At 44.9% G+C, this 18,011-nt stretch overlaps 1 protein-coding gene across 1 annotated transcript; it reads right to left on the reverse strand.

The window, feature by feature from the left end:
• Window positions 1-2,253: 2,253 nt before the first annotated feature.
• Window positions 2,254-16,601, reverse strand: ARF1 (ARF GTPase 1). Its single transcript, XM_075746866.1, has 5 exons — window positions 16,442-16,601; window positions 6,483-6,662; window positions 5,719-5,829; window positions 4,928-5,052; window positions 2,254-3,842 (listed from the first exon to the last, which is right to left on the reverse strand). Exons 2-5 carry the CDS (start codon window positions 6,628-6,630, stop codon window positions 3,681-3,683), a joined length of 546 nt encoding a protein of 181 aa, XP_075602981.1. The 5' UTR covers window positions 6,631-6,662; window positions 16,442-16,601; the 3' UTR covers window positions 2,254-3,680.
• Window positions 16,602-18,011: the final 1,410 nt, after the last annotated feature.

Here is an 18,011-nt window from a genome sequence, read left to right on the forward strand (position 1 = left end):
ACGCGGGAGATGCTGCAGAGCGGTTGCAAGTTTCGGTGATTTGCCCCCCCCAACCTCAAGATGCTCCCTGGCCTGAGCCTGCTGAGCTCGGGGTCACCCTCCCGCAGATTTTTGGGGTTCAGGGTGCAACCAGTGCCTGCTGGAACATCTCAGGGCCGGGCTGTGCTTAACAGGAACTCGGTGCCAGGAGCTCCAGGCTGAAAAGGGAACTACGGGAGAGCTGAAATGCCACATTTGCGCGGAGAGAAAACCCAGAGCCCACTCCAATCCCAGGGTCCTGCTCTGAGCCACGCTGCCTCCACGGGCTCCCGCTTCCCCCCTGCCTTCCTTTCCCGAGCCGGGTGGGATGGATGCTCCCGGCAAGGCCCAGCTCCGCCAGGACCATCCTCACTTGCAGCTCTGGGCACACGTCCCAGCCGGTGCCGCGGGGTGCTGATGTGCCAAGCCCGGTGCTGATGTGCCAAGCCCGGTGCCGGAGGGTCCGTGACATGGCTGTCGTGGCACAGCTCAGCCTGGCCCGGAGGGCTCCTGCTCTCTCCTGCCTGGAGCACACGGAGGGGCAGAGATAAGCCCCCACGGTGTCCCGTGTCACCCAGGGCTGTGTCCCCTCGTTCAGTCCCCACAGGGAGGGATCAGGCAGCAGCTCTTACCCCCTTGCGCTGTCTGGAGGCGACACCCCTGCCCCTTTCGCACTCAAAAGTGAGATCTGAGCAAAAAATAGTTTGAGAAACATGGACAAGGTAAAAATGAGGGTGGGTGGGGGTGAAGGAGCCCAGCCCCATCCCCACTGCAGGGCTCCTCACCCCATCTACCTCCTGCCCAGCGGCTGGCGTTCCTGGGCGGACAGGGAAGAACCAGACCAGCTGCAGTGTTGGGCCCTGCCGAAGGGAGCCGGGCTGGCAGCTGAAATCCCCAGGGGCCCGGCGGAGCCCAGAACAGAGCAAAGCCTGCGCTGCCCTGAGCACAGAGCCCAGGTAACATCAGCACATTCCCCATCTTCACGTCCAGAGCAGTCTGGACACCGCACGGCCCCCGTGCCGACGCGCCTCAGGTGAAAACCATCGCTCAAGAGGAGCCTCTCTACTGCCATCGCAGCAGGGCGTCCACCTTCATAGGGACGGGGGACGAGACGGGAGCGGGGGGCTTCACTTATTTCAGTGGCGCAAAGTGACGCCAGCGGAACAGCCGGCCCTTCAAGTTCAATTCCCTCCCGGAACAAGAATAAATAGAAGTCCTGCACTACCAGCCGTGCAAAGATCCCAATCCAGAGCTTGAAATTCAAGGCAAGGTGAAGAGCTTCAAAAGAATAACCTGATTTACAGGAGTTTTGTAATCCCATTGTTTGCCCAATACTATTTACCCTCCGCTACGGAGACAAGTGCGACTAACCCTGAGCTCCCCAGCCGCCGTCAGGGCGGAGAAGACGTGTGTTTCCCCTCCGTCAGCCTCTGTCCCAGAATAAACCCGTGCTGAGGATGAGGGCTGGTCTGCGCGCACACGCGTGAAGCGGCTGCCGCGCTGCTTGAAGGGTTCCGAGAGGAAACAGAACCTGGGGAGCGAGGGGACAAGTCATCGGTCAGAGACGAGGGTGGCCAAAAGGCCAGCGCTCGCTTGGCTGAGAAAGCAAATTCCAGTCAACAGCCGCAGTCCCCTCCGATACCTATCCAAAGCCCCACGTTCCCCCACCAGCAAGGTTGCTCTCTAACCTACATAATATACCTTTCACCTTACACTTTTCCAGCCTGTGTAATGGGGCAAGCTGCTGGAATTCCAGCCAGGAAAACAGCCGGCAGCCCAAGCGTGACCACTGGCGACAAGCAGCTGGAGCTGACTGGGGAAGGCAGGACGATCAGCGGGGAGGAGCTCTGTCCCGGGTCCAGAGGGGACTGCACAACAGAAAAATGCAAACCAAAGCATTTGTGAAGGCAAACTTCGTATTTCCCCCCCAAACCCCCCTGCTAATTCACAGAAACGGGATCAGCAGGAAGAACAATCTGTTGTGGGAAGTGACAGGACTACTCAAGAAGCTCAACAGATGCCCTCGAGGCAACAAAGGGACACCAGCAGAAGCCAACTACCACCAGCACCCACCTCTTCACCTGCAGGAGTCCAACTGGGAACGATATGTTATTTGGAAAATATGGGAGCTGTCCTGAAATTTTCATGTAAAACCGGCAAAACGTCAGTTGGATTTGCATTAATCTAGCTACATGGTACTGTACAAAGATGATACAAAACAACATCATACCAGTGCAAGTTTCATGAAACTTTTTATTCAACAAGTATTTCATCATGATTCTGCCAAGATGATCAAATGAACAGCAAGGCATAAAAAACATGAAATAGTTAAGAGATTTTATTCTAATAGCTTTAATTACAGTGCTTGTTTGTCGAAATGAAAACTGAAAACAAGTATACAAAACAGTTGATTACTAATTGTGTATTGAAAGCAATAAAGGTTTCCACAACACTAAATAAACCAGTTCTGATAGTTCCTCAAGTTAAAGTTTAACAGCTCCAGCTTCTTCAGTGTTTATCAAAATACAAAAGAAAAAGTAAAGAGGTCTTTTTTTTTTTCTGATGGCAAATCTGAACCTTGCAGTATGAGGGATGCCAAGGGTTTTCACACATATACAGATATGGGATTGTTCCAAAATGGGATTGAATACTTCTAGAGTGGAATGACTCTCCAAACTCTCATGCTTTTTTTTTTTTTTTCCTAGACACTATACATAGATGTTTGGTGTTTTTCATGGCAATTTTTACGTTAAGTACAGTACTTTCTGCCTATAGAGCTTAGGACTAGTACAGGCTGTGCTTTCTGTGGAAAGGTTTGCCTTCTGGAGTGGTTTACGCACAAGAAAAGTACGAAACACTTTTGACAGATACGACAGGATAAAAATGTGACTTCTGGAAATTATTCACGTTCAATGGAAGTGATAAATCTCACCTGAACCAAAAGTCAGACGTTTAGCATGAGTCTGCAAGCTCATCTAAACCAGGTTCGACAAATCTTTTAACAAGTATGAACAAATATGAGCACATACCATGAGCTACAGAAAGAGCCAGAGATCTATTAGTTATGATCTGTTCTTTAACCAGATGAAGCTAACTGGGTGTCGATCATTGCTTCACCGTTCCAAAAGAATCAAAAGTCACCACGTTAGAGCTAGAACAGCAGAAGCTGCGTCAAATGTTTGTATGTTGAAGTGTTTTTACTTTTCCTTGACTATTTAAAAAAATACAGAATTCAGGTTAAAAACCAACCACCAAAATGGATCTCACAGATCTCACAACCCAACCGAGATAGTATTCAGCTCTACCGCACAAGGACCACTGGCAACCCTTATGTTAACCCACTTAAATCCCTTCCAAGTACTAAACAGTGAGTTGATTCTTTACAATAAAAAAGCTGAGTAATATTGCATAGGAGTACCAGAAACTGCCTCATTGGAAACAAAAACTATTTACATTAAATAAGAAACCTAACTGTTTTCAGGCTTGTATTTGCCACATTTACAGCATGATGCAATATATACTGTGACAAAAGAAATGAAAACAGCTTCCGGCACTCAATACCACAAAGTAGCACAGTTTGCCACATTAGAGTAAAGCGAAGGGCGAATAGGAGGAAATAAGAGGGAGGGGTGGAAAAAGAGGGAAGAGGAAGGATTATGGTTTCATTTCTGGTTTCGGAGCTGATTGGACAACCAGTCCAGTCCTTCATAGAGACCGTCTCCACTAGTGGCACAGGTTGCCTGGATATACCAGTTCCTGTGACGAAGAGAATGCAGTCCGAGTTTGTCTGTGATTTCTGCTGCATTCATCGCATTCGGCAGGTCCTGAGGGAAGGAAGAAGAGTCATTTTCTGCCCTACTCGCTGAGAAGAAACGCCCGCCTCCCTAAGTTCATTTTGATCATCAGCTTTAAAGCCACTACAAGAAAGTTAAGAGCTCTTAGAGCTTCTCTTCCAGAAGAGCTCAGTGGATTACTTCTATATTCAAGCTATTTCCCCTATACCGACAAAAGCCCCAAAGGTTTAACACCACAATCGAAAGCACGTATTATGGAATATTTCTCTTCCGAAAGCAGAAGTGAGACAGCTGACGTCTTACACATCAAGCCCCTCAGTGCTGACCCAAAACTGCTTACAATTCAAGGGCTGTTTCATTCACTTTCAACTCAGGAAATGTTTTCTGTGACTCCAGTTATGATTTAAGATCAACTTTTATCATGAAGTAGTACTTGGCTTAGTACTGTTTCTGTTTACAGTCTACCTTTCCTGCTCCTAGACAACACTTATGGCTTCTTTACCCTTCACAACTGACCCTGTGCAATCGATGAAGCAGGATGCTGTTCCTTCTCTAAGTTTACTAGCCATATTTAAGACCCTCAACACTTGGGTTTAAGCTACCAAGACCTTTACAAGCAATAAAAGGCAGAACTCTCAGCTCGCTTTATGGCCTCTAAGAGCGTACAGCTCACACAAGTCAACACAAGTCCATTAAAAAGTCAGCCCAGTGCTTCTACCAACACCAGCAGTGCCCTCAAACACCCCAACCGAAGAATTCGGGGAGGTTCTGGCATTCTGGCCTGCCTCTCTTGTTCGGAGGAGGCTTGGGCAGGTGCTGTACTTGAGCCAAGCCAACCTTAAAAAAAAAAAAATCAAACTGGTAGAATTCTTCCCTAAAATGGGAAATACAAGAATTTCTGTAGCCAAGACTGTTTAGAAGGTTGCTCTTTTCAGATGAGAACAGGGTAATTTAATCTACGGGTTTGCTGTCTTCAACAAAACCGAATGGACGTTTACTGAGAGCTTATCTACTATTAAACTGGAAATATGAACGTCAGGTTCAAGATCCAGCACTCACAAGTACATTGTATGTTTACAAGAATTCTTACACAAAGACACCTTTCCTGGGCATACCTGTTTGTTAGCAAACACTAATAAAACAGCATCTCTGAGCTCATCTTCTGCCAACATTCTCATAAGCTCTTCCCTGGCCTCATTCACTCGTTCTCTGTCATTACTGTCAACCACAAAAATCAGACCTAGAAATAAGCAAAAAAATCAGAATAAGCATACACCAAAAACTATTTACAAATGATACCTACTTCTGGAGGTCAAAACTAAGCTTTGAAGAGAAAAATAATGAAAAACAATTCAGTATATATCAGAAAAATACAGTTTTCTCATTATTGTAATGGCATGTCTGAGAGAAAGTCTGTTCTTGCTTAAAGTGTTAGTTTGCATTTGCGTTTTTGGAACTTGTGCGCTTCATCTACATAACCACTCGGTATTTTCCAGCGAGTAGCAACTCTCGAAATCCTTTGACATGACTCTAATGCACGCACGTTATAAAGGCACAGCAGTGGAAGAAGCGACAAGCTCTCAGTCCCCGGGACTGTTAGAGCCTGTAGTAAAGGCTCTGCTTTGAAGTGAAGGCAGAGCGCTGCAATGCTTACAGAAGAAAAGTGAATTCTGAACTCGCTCTGATTCAGATGGACGAGGAAGACTGGTTTCTAGATTTCCTTCCATCCCTCTTTGAGCCTGCACTAGCTTAATATGACAGCCAGAGCTGCACACAAACACATCATTTTATAATAATAAATACTCCTCCCTCCCCTTCCAAGAAACTTGCAAGATTATCATACTAAGGACATTTAAAAAAAAAATTTTAAATTCTGGAAACCTGTGATTTAAGTGTTAGGACTCACCTTGTGTGTTCTGGAAATAGTGGCGCCAGAGTGGTCTGATCTTATCCTGACCGCCTACATCCCAGACTGTGAAGCTAATGTTCTTGTATTCTACTGTTTCCACATTGAAACCTAAAACAGAAATGATGGCAAAAATCTCAGTTAAACATAGTTGGCCCTGGACCTATTGTATTTACTAAGTCACATTCGGAACGTGATCATTAGAAACGTTATCTTAAAACTTACATCTACTTTAAATAAGCAGGATCTTACCCTGAAGCCCTCAAAACATGAGTTCTCTCAAACCCCTGCTCCCACCCCCACCCCAAACCAATGAACAGCTGTAATTGCTACCCGAGCAGCTAGAAAATGCAGAGCAAACTATGTTGCATCCAAAAAATCCTCAGCTTTAAAGGACCACAAATAAGGTATGTCTCTGATCACACAGTTCTCAGAGTCACCCTCAGTTTCTCAGTCTAATCTAGCTGATGCCACAACACACTTAGGAGGGCAGATCGCCCTTCTGTGGCCCATGAAGGGTTGTTCCACGAATCACTAGAGAGGGAACGGAGTGAAAAAACAGCCACGTAATCTCCTCCCATGCCGGAGCATCTGGCTGTGCCATCTTCATACCGTGGTTTCAGCAAGTGTTTGTTCTGACAGTCACGTCAGGGCACAGCACTAAGTCACTTAAATCAACCGAGCGGCAGCTGAGGTAAGATACTGCTGCAAACAGTAAGACCCAAATATCAAAGCAAGCAGTTATATAAATGTAAAAATCTTACCTATAGTAGGAATAGTAGTTACTATTTCACCAAGTTTAAGTTTGTACAAAATAGTAGTCTTTCCTGCAGCATCCAGACCAACCATTAGAATACGCATTTCTTTTTTGCCAAAAAGGCCTTTGAAGAGGTTAGCAAAAATATTTCCCATGGTTGAGATATGTTCTCACTGGCCAGTGAAGTCTAGAGGAAAAAGATCACAGTATCACTCATGAGTTACCAATGCTGTGTTCTGACCAGGGCATAATCAACCACCCAAAAAAAGTATCAGATAATATGAATTCTTTAGATACCCCTAGCCACCACCATACATTATTTTTCCCCATACTGAAGCAATACAAAGATGAAGAGATAAGTAAAAACTTACTCCTTATAAAAAGGCATTGCTCCAAGCGCTTTAAATCTCTCAAATATTCTTTCAGAGGTTTTAGTATGAATGCTGTTAGCAAACTTTTGTTTGCAAAACTCACGGTTTGCTTTCAACACAACTGACCACTTCAGCAACTTTGTCCCCCACTGTTGTGGGATAGTTTATCTGCAGCCTAAAGTGTTACAATAAACACACTTTTTCTAATTGACCTACAATTAAAAAGAGTTTTAAATGTGTGCTCATCTCTTTGCTGTTTAGTGTGCCAGTAGTTGGTCCTTCTTTTGTGAAGGAAACTCAGAACACAGCTTCGATTCTTTCCTACTCAGAACAGTTTCCTTCCTCTCAAACCCTGAGGAAACAGCCTGCAAACCCAACTTAAACACAAAGTAGCATTCCTTTCATTAACATTGGAGGGAAGCCTTCTCTAGGAAGCAAATCCACATTTACTGAAACTTAACCATCAAAAATTAATAGCCACGTTCAGAGAGAGACGTTTAGAAATGAATGCTTCTTCCTTCACTGTGAACATTTCTGCTTGGACAGTCAGAAGTGGATTAACATCACCAGCAGCTTCCTGTTTAGGAACTGGAGAAACCGCCTCTGCACTCCAGCCCTCACAGACGCTCCCTGTGCCCTTGGGATGGGATCTACCCCACCACCTGTCCACTTCCTCCACAAATTTTGCCCCCCTTTCCAAACTCACTACCTCACAGTTTACAGTGAGTTTGAAATCACCAAGAGAACTATTATTCTGCTCACATAAGACATGAAAAAAAACCAGCTTGAAAGCTTTACAGTGGGGTGTAGATGAGGATGTTACACAGCGATAGTGATGATTCACACCTCTGCTCTGCTGCTTTGTCTAGAAGTGCTCAGATATCAGTTTAAAAAGGACTGAGCCCACTGAAACTACAACTTAAGACAGTAGGAGCACATACAGCCAAGACCTGTAACACTCAAAGGATGAGTTTCCTGTAAACCAAGTCACACAATTTAAAGTGCAATATGAAGTTTGAATCATCTCTTGAAGATATTCTGCATTTCATGATGAAGCCGTATGCTTGAAGCAGAATTCTCACTGGAACCAGACTTTAAAGAGTATCTATTCAAGACAATCAAAACATGCTTTGAACTGAAAAGCGCACCACAGAAACGAAAATCTTGTCCCGCTCCGTTTAGTTCTTTGCTAGGGACGTATGAAGCTTGGCTTCCTCACTCAGCACGGGGAAATGTCTTAGCAGCTCTGCCCTCCTCAGGAAGCTTTGCAGGACACAATTTTTAACCCCAAAGTTAAGCACTGTAACATTAACTAAGTCACATGTCTTAAAACAAGCAGCTCCACAGTGAGGTTCAGAGTCCAGAGTTCCTGAATGACATCAGTCACCACTTCAACTTGCTGAAGTAACTCGAGTCAAAGATTCATTTATTTTATATGACTGAAGCTCAATGCAATCGAAACTTTAAAACTAAGCTCCTCTGTAAGCCAGACAAGGCAGCCTGTGGATTAAAACAAAATGGAAGGTTTAAAAGTTCTATTATTCCACCATTTCCTTCATAATTCTGAAGCACGACCATGAATATTCAACTCCCACTTGAATATATGAAAGCTGTATAAACAGGAAAGTTAATTAGGAAGTAGAGAAAACAGTTTTGCTAGAGTCCCTATTTATCCAAATCACTCACAGCAGGAAATCTCACTCCCCAGCCCACAACAGCAGCTCTCACTGGGCTGGAGGGGAGCTGTAAAGCTTTCCTTTGTTTGGCTGCTCAGGCTACCTCTATCTTCTACTTCATCTGAAAAGCAATAGTCAGGGTTGAACTGTAACCTTTTACCAGAGCTCTTGTAACCCTACAAAGTGAGCGTAAGAAGTCTTGTAGCAAGAGAACCTTACAAGCCCTCCAAAAGTATGCATCTCATTTCTGCATGTTTAAAATCATAATAGGTTATTAAATGCTTGGATCAATAGCAGTAATCAGGTAACACAGCAAAATCTTAGCATTTACATCCATGACATCTTTCCATACCCTGGAGAAGTCACAGTCTGCTGAACAAGACGCTTGTACTTGGCACCAACAATAGCGAAGCCTAAGATCCTTGTTTTCCTGGCAGCTACTTCCAGGTCGAGTCTGCCCTCCACCACTGAAACTGCTTTTAGACGACCCATGCTGGTTTTGCTTTTTGTAAATAATGAGAAGTTAAGATACATTTAAGCCCTTGGTTTCCACTTCCTTCTTTTTTCTTCCATACTCCTACTATCCAAACCACTTCTATAACTTATTTTGTACTTCAGGGCAGGTGACATTGCAGAAAGTCCTATTTATTTTTCTAGGCAGGAAAGTGTAGTTTACAGCCCGCCCCTGCAAGACAAACACATCTAGATATTGACTAGAAAGTTGCAGTATCATTGTTGTCTAAAAGAAAAATACTGGGAGAAGCCTATCTGCAGAACTCCCACAAACTGTTGTGGGTCCCACCAGTTACTTGTTGGATGCTGCTGGGGCAAAAGAGAAGGTCTCTGTCTTCACCATTGGCAGGACCATCCTCTGACCAGCAGCTAGAATCATGTTCAACTGTTACCACAGAAAAAGAAATCATATTCCCACATTTTTTGCTCATTACACTCCACAGTCTGCACTGTCCCTGCCAGCATTTCATTAATTCCTATTATCTAAGCAAAAGCACCTCGAGTTCCTCCCCCGGTATCAATAAAATCCTCAACCAAATCACCATCACAACTGTGACCAGTCATCAGGCCGCTGCTTTTTAGATCATTCGTGTTGTCAAACAGCATAGACACTACCACAGCAGAAACTGCCGCAACAGTTTAGAGCTGCTTCCCATTAATACAACTCAGCTGAAGGATCACGCGATTACTTCCAGTGTACTTCAGAGCTGAATCTGCTTACTTTAATTCTCATTTCAGTCCATTAGTTGGACCATGAAAACTAACATGCACAGTTTGAAAATATGAGGAAATTTAAGACCCTTTTATATTAACCAGGTAATCCAGTTATTTTTCAGGCATCTTCAACATTTGCAATCTATATCAAGACTTGCCAATATATTGCCTATACATATTCTATACTGCAGCTTAACTTTCTCTTTTCCTCAACTCAGATGTTGCCAGTAATTGCTACGCTGATCATTTTAGAAGCACAAGTTCAATAAAATGCCTGAAAACATAAAAGACTATGGTTTGTGAGCTGCTTGTAGTACTTCAGCACATCTTCAAAAGAGGTATCTATCAGGCTAAGTAGGAAGATTTGTGTATGAAAGGACAATTTGAATAAACAACATAGACTATTTTTGCAGAGCTTAGCGTGCACGTTCCCTCAGTGCGACTTCAGCTTCTAGAAATTGAAACTCACCACTGCTCAACAAACCCAGATCAGCCCCAAAACCGAACTGTCCGTATGACTCTTGTTTCTCCCTGCCCATCGAAGCCCTGAAGCACACCTTAACCTAGTCTACTCCACCTCAAGATCCCCACAGCAGTAAAAACCTGTTAGGCAGGTTCAGGTAAGACATAATGTGCCATTGGTAAACAGTGAGAAAGACATTCACTGGATAAGACTGCAGTTTTGTTTCAGGAAACAAGGTATTTTCAGCAGCCTGTTTTCTAGTGAGTGATACATTTAGATAAGCAATTAGGAGAACAGGCAGCCTTTTTTCAGAAAGGCTCAGCGTAATGAGTTAAAAATGAATGAGCGTCTGCACTAACGGGCAGGCTGCTGTCTGTTAAAGTGATATGGCCTGTAAGAACTAGAATTTGCTTTTATTAATTGTAGGTGGTTAGAATAAAAGCTCTGGGGAGTATCTCAAGGCCAAAGATCATTCAACACTTAATTTTCTGCAGCATTTTATATTTGACTGTACGTTAATGCACTTTAATGTCATTTAATTCAGGCTGCTTATCAAGATAAGTCAAATATGCTTCTTGACCTCCAAACTTCTTGGATGAGCTGTTAGTTTAACAAGCTATCCCACACAAGTATGACCAGAAGGGTATACAGTATTTTAAAGAAAGTACAGGGATATATTGAAATCTCTGCTTAGCTTTACACCTCTGGAAAAGTTCTTTTTGATCACATCAAGAATAAACTTCACTGAGCCAGGAGTTGTGGCAAATGCCAGTTTCTTTCAAGTTTACACCATTTCTTCAAACATATCACAGCAGACAAAATCAGAGGCTAAGACAGAGGATGCCATATGCATTACTTAGTCAAATTATGCCTGCAGTATAAAAATACATTTATTCCACTTCTACATACCAGCACTTGCCACATAAGGCTCCCAAAGAAAAGCAACAGCGATCAAAACTTTTAAAGTGGCACAACAAAAGTTGCTGGGCAGAGTCATTTTGGCAACCTGTTCTCTATAGCTGAAAAATACCAGCAGCAATGAACATAAGTCAAGAAAAGCTTAATTCTCTGTCCCTTCTCCGCACAGCACTCAAGTTCAGAGGGCATTTGTTGTCTCTGGGAACTATTATGCCTCCCTAGGACTTTCATATCTTTTTTTTAAATGCCCATTTCAAGGAGAGATGAACATGGTGCCACTACCAATGACATACTGCATTATACAATTATAATCAGTCAAAATACTAATGCTAAAGCACAAGGTAAAACCCCTTACAGTGGCAGGTTTACAAAAATGCTTTTTCCTAGTAGCTTTCTGCGCCTTATTCAATTTGCTTGGACACCTATGGCAAGGAAAACTGGGGCACTTAAGACAACTGATTTACTACCAAAAGCACATCTCCATTTAAAGGTAAGTCTACTTCACATTGGCCTAAGCATTAACTCCACCTCTAACACAACTAGAAAAACCCCAAACCCACAATTCCTAACCCGTATTAACATACTAGTTCTATCAGTCACAGGAGAACAAAAATTAATCGATTTGTTATTTAACAGAAATATTGATTTGACATCCAGTCAGTTATCACTAGTTGGCCTGTATTATGTTTTTACTTTCTAGCATTCTAGAAGGTTTTAAAGTGTCAAGAGACAAAAATATTCATACAAAAGATCAAACCCATGTGCAAACAAGAGGTGAGAAATCTTTTTTTAAAAAAAAAATCGAGTTAAACAGCTGTTACTGGTGTTACATGCAAGAACAACTGGCAAATAATTTAAAGTGCAAATCTAACTTGGCAGCTTGTTCTTTACAATATAAAGCTTGATTCAGAGAATGTGAGAAGTGATCTAACAAGAAAAGAACACTGCTAAAATTTAGGATTAATCCAGGGCAACAGTACTTCACACCACCACTCAGCAGGCACAGTCAGTTAAGTACAGCTGGGTTCCTTTGAACTTGAAGTAATTTCTTTACAGATTAAAGTGTTCTGTTAGAGCAAATTTTGAAAAAAGGTCTTTATCAAAGCACTACTGCATATATAGGCAGGGTGGCCCAATACATGACTATTCAAGTACAGTTATATTCAACTATTTTTAGAAGTTGTTCACTGGCCTTCCACATCTGATAACCTGAGTGAAAGATGACTGCATATCAACTCAAGCCCTTAACTTCAAGGCCTTAACAGCGGACTTCAGCTTAAATAATTCTGATTTGAGTTACCTGAGACTTCAGACCATACTAACATCAGTAGGCATAGACTACGTGCAAAATTTAAGAGTCGCTAACAAGTAGGCTAAGTTCTTTCTTCAACAGGGAATTATCTTGGACCTAAATGCCATTGTAATCAAGGCAACCTTAAGAACTTCTCAGAGGTCTTCATGAACAGTAAGTCCCAACTCCTTCATAGTTTATAGCCCTAAATGATCATGACCTTGTTATTTTTCTTTCAGGGGAGTTTAGACGAAAAGCACTGGCATTGAAGCATCAGGTGAAATAAGAGTTAAAGATATATAACTATACTCGCATCTGAAAAGTCATAGCTGGATTTGGCCACCAAATGCTTTCTGTGACCAACTAAGAAGTGCCCAGATGCACGCTACATGTTCAAGGCAGATGGAGGACAAGTCAACCACAAGCGAGGAGCTAGGTGGAAGAAACTCCAACACAGAGCTGCTCCTTATGTAGCACCTTCATTCAACCTAAGTAGGTTGAACATCTTGCTGTCTATATGCATTACCGAGATAGCACATTTTCCACACGCTGTAACATTCTCTTGAGAGCACAGGGCTCACAGTGGCTGGAAAACAGAAAATATTTCCACTTACAAGATCAAAACAAGGGCAAAAGAAGGAAAATTTCCTTTGGGGTCATGCCTATTTCTCAGACACAAGAAGAATTCACTCCTCAAATATGGATCAGAATAAAAAAAAAGTCAGTATCAAGCAAAGAGGGCAGGTTGCTTGACTTGATACTCAAACCCCAAATCAGAATTACTCCCTTATTCTCACCTTCAAGCAGAGGGAACAAGCTACTCCTGTTTACAGCAAAATCTCAAACTACTTTACGCAGTTATACACTACCATGCATGCAATAGCATGCAAACCAACATACAGGGAAAAAATACATCTGGTCTGAAAAATATTTTATTTAAAGGATTGGTTGACAGGTAGAAAACTACAGGAGGAGTTGCCGTTCACGCTTTTAGATAAAGCACATCCATCACCTCTCTGCAGACTGCCTGTAGCTGCTGTGGAAGAAAAGCAGTGCCAACAATGTAGTCCTAACACCCAAGTTTTGACTGTGACTTCATATTTACCTGTTAAACAGTGGCTTTACTGCTGTGAGAACCAGTTATTACAAAGCAATTCTTTTCAGACAAGCCTTGCACAGTTTCTTTAGGCTGAACTATTCACAAGTTCAAAATCTTAAATTTGAAGCCAAATATCCTGTTATTCATTCCCAGTAACTGGGCAGTAAGTCAACATTTACATTCATATTAGAAATGGCAAGAACTCTCATGAGAGCTTTGGTAATAAAATTGGCTTTTGATTTGGGGAAAATGTCAAAGCAGAACCTACACAGCTAGTTGTGAGGTACAAGATCAGCGTACAAATAAGAGCTATATTAGACATGAGAGTTTTATTAGAATTGAAACATCAGCAGTAGTACCACAGTCCTTTAATGTTTGCATGTGTTAGAAACAAGAAATAAAATTGGAAACTCACAAGCAGAAAGAAAAAAATGCTGAATAACACAGAAAAACAGCTGCTGTAGTACGAAGCTGATTATAAACTTCTTTACTCATCAGTTAAAGAAAGGGAATAATGGCTGAGGACAGTGCTAGCTCTAATACAAGCTCTATACCATTCCAGTACCAAAACTTTCAAGAGATTTCTAAAGGAATCAAAACTATTCCTTTCCAGAAAAAGTTAATTTATGTTCATCACATTTATCCACCGTAAGGCAATCTAGATGCCTGTGAAGGCTTTTGGAATCTGTAAAAATTCTTGCTTGAAAGGCCATCTTTATACATCTCAGCAACTTTTATTTCTAAAGCTATCTTTTCCTTGCAAAGAAAGGTGGTTCTTTAAACATCACCACTGCAATTTCAGCTGGAATTTTGTGTTGTGAGCTTTTCCTCCTTTCACCAATTATTGTAATCAACAGCTTATTTGATAATTGTGCCTCAGCAAGATGTATGAATGCTACTGCTTAAAGCAGGCTTTCAAACAGGTGTAGCTGGAGCACAATTTGGTGCGTTACAAGGACTAGAATCCAGCCCCCTACTCCCACACACACTTTGTTTGCCTTGGAAAGCTGTGACTAGTCCTGCCCCCGACTTGGTCAGCATGACTAATACACAGAGGGAACTAAGTGCACTGAGCAAAAACGCACCACTCCTGCCCATTCCCTTTTCAGATTCCAACCTTATTTCACAATTAGGCAATCTTACAAGTTCAGCAAATGCCTCAGACCAAGGGGGACTGATTAATGTTCAGGTGTTTGCCTTTTAACCTGATCCAACATCTATTACGTATATCAGACTATCACAGCAGCAAAGGCTGTTCCGAGTGGAGATGTCATCTGCTCGAGTCATTTTTACTCCTGATGCTCCACCACAGCAGAAGCATCAATAAACTTGGCAAAGCAATTGAGTTTAAGAGGTTCAAGTGAGGCAAGTTTCCTCACCCTTTCACCCAATGTAATTACTACAACACGGAAAGCAGTCTAACAGGGTTCTCGGGCACTGCAGAGGCGTTTTTAACAGAGAAGTGGCATCATACCAGCCACGTAAACTTTCCTTTCAGAGACTCCCATTCTAAATCTGTAAGATTGTGAGTACTTCTACTGACAATTTGATTATAAAACCCATGAACAAAAGCCAAGAAGCTCTAGTTCAGCTACAGTTCCTTTTTCCTACAGAAGTGCTCCATATCAGTAGCAAAAATAGTAATAACGATATTGCAGAATGACCTTGGACAATTTACTTTGACTCGATTTCTTTGCCTGAAAAATAAGGTTAACGGAATATCCTACAAAGGGGTGTTGTAAGCCTTACTGCTTGCAAAATGGAGTACTAAGTCTTATATAAATAGTTCACATTTTAGTCATTGACAAAGCTACATTTCAAAACAAGACCTCTGGATACAACCCTAATCAACCTGTGGAATTTGGTTTGGCAAGAGCATAGCTGCAAAGCAACAAGGTCAATGTCAAACACAACATTTCGGCAGTTTTATGACCCAGCAGAGTTTTAGTCAGGCTCTGCTGGGGGAAACGGACTCCTCCATGAAAAGGTCCGCATAGCTGGCCTATCACTTTATCAAACAGACGTTATCAGCTTAAAGTATCATGTTAACTACTCACAGAGACAGGATATAGTATTGTCAGACAGAATATAAAATCCTCCCACCGGGTGTTGCAATGCCAAGGAAAACTGATCTCCTACTTCAAACCCAAGCGATGGACGGCAAACTGAGTTTGCTCCAAGCTAAAGCTGAACTCTTTACCATCACCCCCTCAGCCCAGCAGGAAGGCCAGCACAGCAGCCAAGGGCTTACAGGAAAATAACCTCCCTCCTCTGAGTTTCATCCGACTCTCATTTCCCCTACAGGGCTACCAGATCTCCGAGGTCCGCTACGATGAGGGTTTTCGGGAGAGAGGAAAACGAGGAAATACCTCTCTCTCCTGAGACCCGTTCACGGGCGGGGCAGAGGCCGGAACGAGCGAGTTTGGGGAAGGGAGGAGAAGCCCATCCCGCCGCATCCCGTCTAATTCTCCGGTAGGGGGAGCGGCGACGGGCCTTGGTGCAGCTGCTAGGGAGTTGGAGCGGTCCCCCCCCTCCCGCCCCTGCCCGAGCCTCGCCGGCAGGGAAACGAAAGGGCTGGCGTCCCCCCAACCCCGGCCCAGCCACCCAGCCCCAACGGCGTGAGGCGGATGGGGCAGCGCCCCTGCCAGGCCCGCCGCTCCCCAAGGCCCGTGCTGCGGCCTGGCTGCAGCTTCCTCCTCCCGCCGGCAGCCGCCGAGCGAGGACGGTGGTAGCGGGGGGAAAAGGAAGGACGCAGAGAAGCGACCGGGCCCGCTCCCCCAAGGCCCGCCGACCCCTCTCCTCAGCGCCAAGGCCGCGGCGCCTCACACCCGACCGCCGCAGGGTGTGGGCGGGGTAGCGGGACGGCGGGCAAGAGGGGAAAGGACCGAAGGGAGTGAAAGGGAAGGTATCGGTGAACCCACCGGCGTCGGCTGCTGCCCCGGGCAGTGGGTCTGGCTGTCCTCGGACTGTCCCGCTCGGAGCCGGCTCCCCCCTGCGCCTCTCGGCCGCTCTCCGCCCAGGCACACAAGATGGCGGCGCTCAGCGGCCACGTCAGTGCCAGCCCCGCGCGCGGCACCACGGGTAACCGAGGAGGGCAGCAGGGGGCGGAGCCTAACGGCGGATGGGCGGGGCTACGGCGAGAAGCCGCAAGGGCTGGAAAGGTGCGGGGGGGCGGGTCCCGCCGCCTCGCCACGCCCACTATTTGACCACGCCCCTATCTGACCACGCCCCTCCGCCTCCGCTGGCTCGCGACCGTGCGCGGCGCAGGGCGGTGAGCGCGCGTGGGCGGGGTGCTCCGTACTCCCTGCACCGTTACAGCGCGGCGCGTGCGGGGCCGTTGGGCGGGCAGGGGGTGACGCGATACCGTTGTCCCGTGCCAAGCCGGGCGAGGATCACGTGCCGTGCGGCGGCGTGGGACACCCGGCGGCGCGGAGGACGGGCGCTCGCCTCGTGGGGCTTGATGCGCGCGGGCGCGCCACGCGGTTTAGCGCGTGCCAGGACCGCGCGCGGGACGCGCGCACTTTTCTGGGGCCTGCGTCTGCCGGGCTGCCTTGCCCTGTGTGGGGCTGTAGGTACGTATGTACGTCTGTATCTGTACGTATATATCTCTGTCCACACGTTCCACCGCTGCCCGCGCACCCCGCCTTGGGTGCTCCCCGCCTTCACCAGCGTCTGCTGGTCATCCGCCTGTTTAAAGAAAATCCTTAGGGATCTTGTATCCAAAATAAAGCAGGACTGCAGGGAGGGCCGCCCGTGCCAGGCCGCTCCACTGTTCAGTTCATCTTTTCTGAGACAAAACAGAGAGGTTTTGGTAATTTTTTTTTTTTTTTTTTTTGCTGTTTCTGGTGCTGGAAAAGGCAAAACAGATAGAGAGGACCCATAGGATGGAGTGCGCCAGGTGCTGTTCCGGCCCCCTCCGTGCCTCAGTTTCCCCACGTAGGGGAAAACCCTTTTAATTTTTTCACCTTAATAGTACATAGATGTGGGAGGGAATAGCTGAACATGGAGCAATTTTGTAATTCCACATGGGGGAAAAAAAAAAAAAATTCACATGGTTCAAAACCTCAAGAGATGGGTGTAGAAACAGCTGTTAGCTCATGCGTGCAATAAATTTAGGATTATTTCCTTTCTGGCTTTGGGATAACTTTGAGACAAATCGAAGTCATGGCTAAATATTAAATACTAAATATTGCCTTTATTAAAGACAGGAAGAGGAGTTTTAAAAGACAGCAGGAAGCCACAAAAACTGCTTATTTCTAGATTTCCCCCCATGCTCATAGGAAACAAATACCTCAAAGACCAAGGGTTGAAATCGTCCCGCAGCTGAAAATACTGCACAGAGGCCAGAGAAAGCAGACGGACAGATAGACGTGAGCCCAAAAGCATCTTTTCCTACAAAATTGGGTCGCGTGTGCCAGAGAGATGGCAGCAACAGGGCTGAGAAATGCCGGGAGGGAGCCGGGGACGGAGGCGAGATCTGCCCTGTGCTTC

Source organism: Balearica regulorum, chromosome 2 (assembly GCF_011004875.1).
Source record: "Balearica regulorum gibbericeps isolate bBalReg1 chromosome 2, bBalReg1.pri, whole genome shotgun sequence".
NCBI classification, from domain to species: Eukaryota; Metazoa; Chordata; class Aves; order Gruiformes; family Gruidae; genus Balearica; species Balearica regulorum.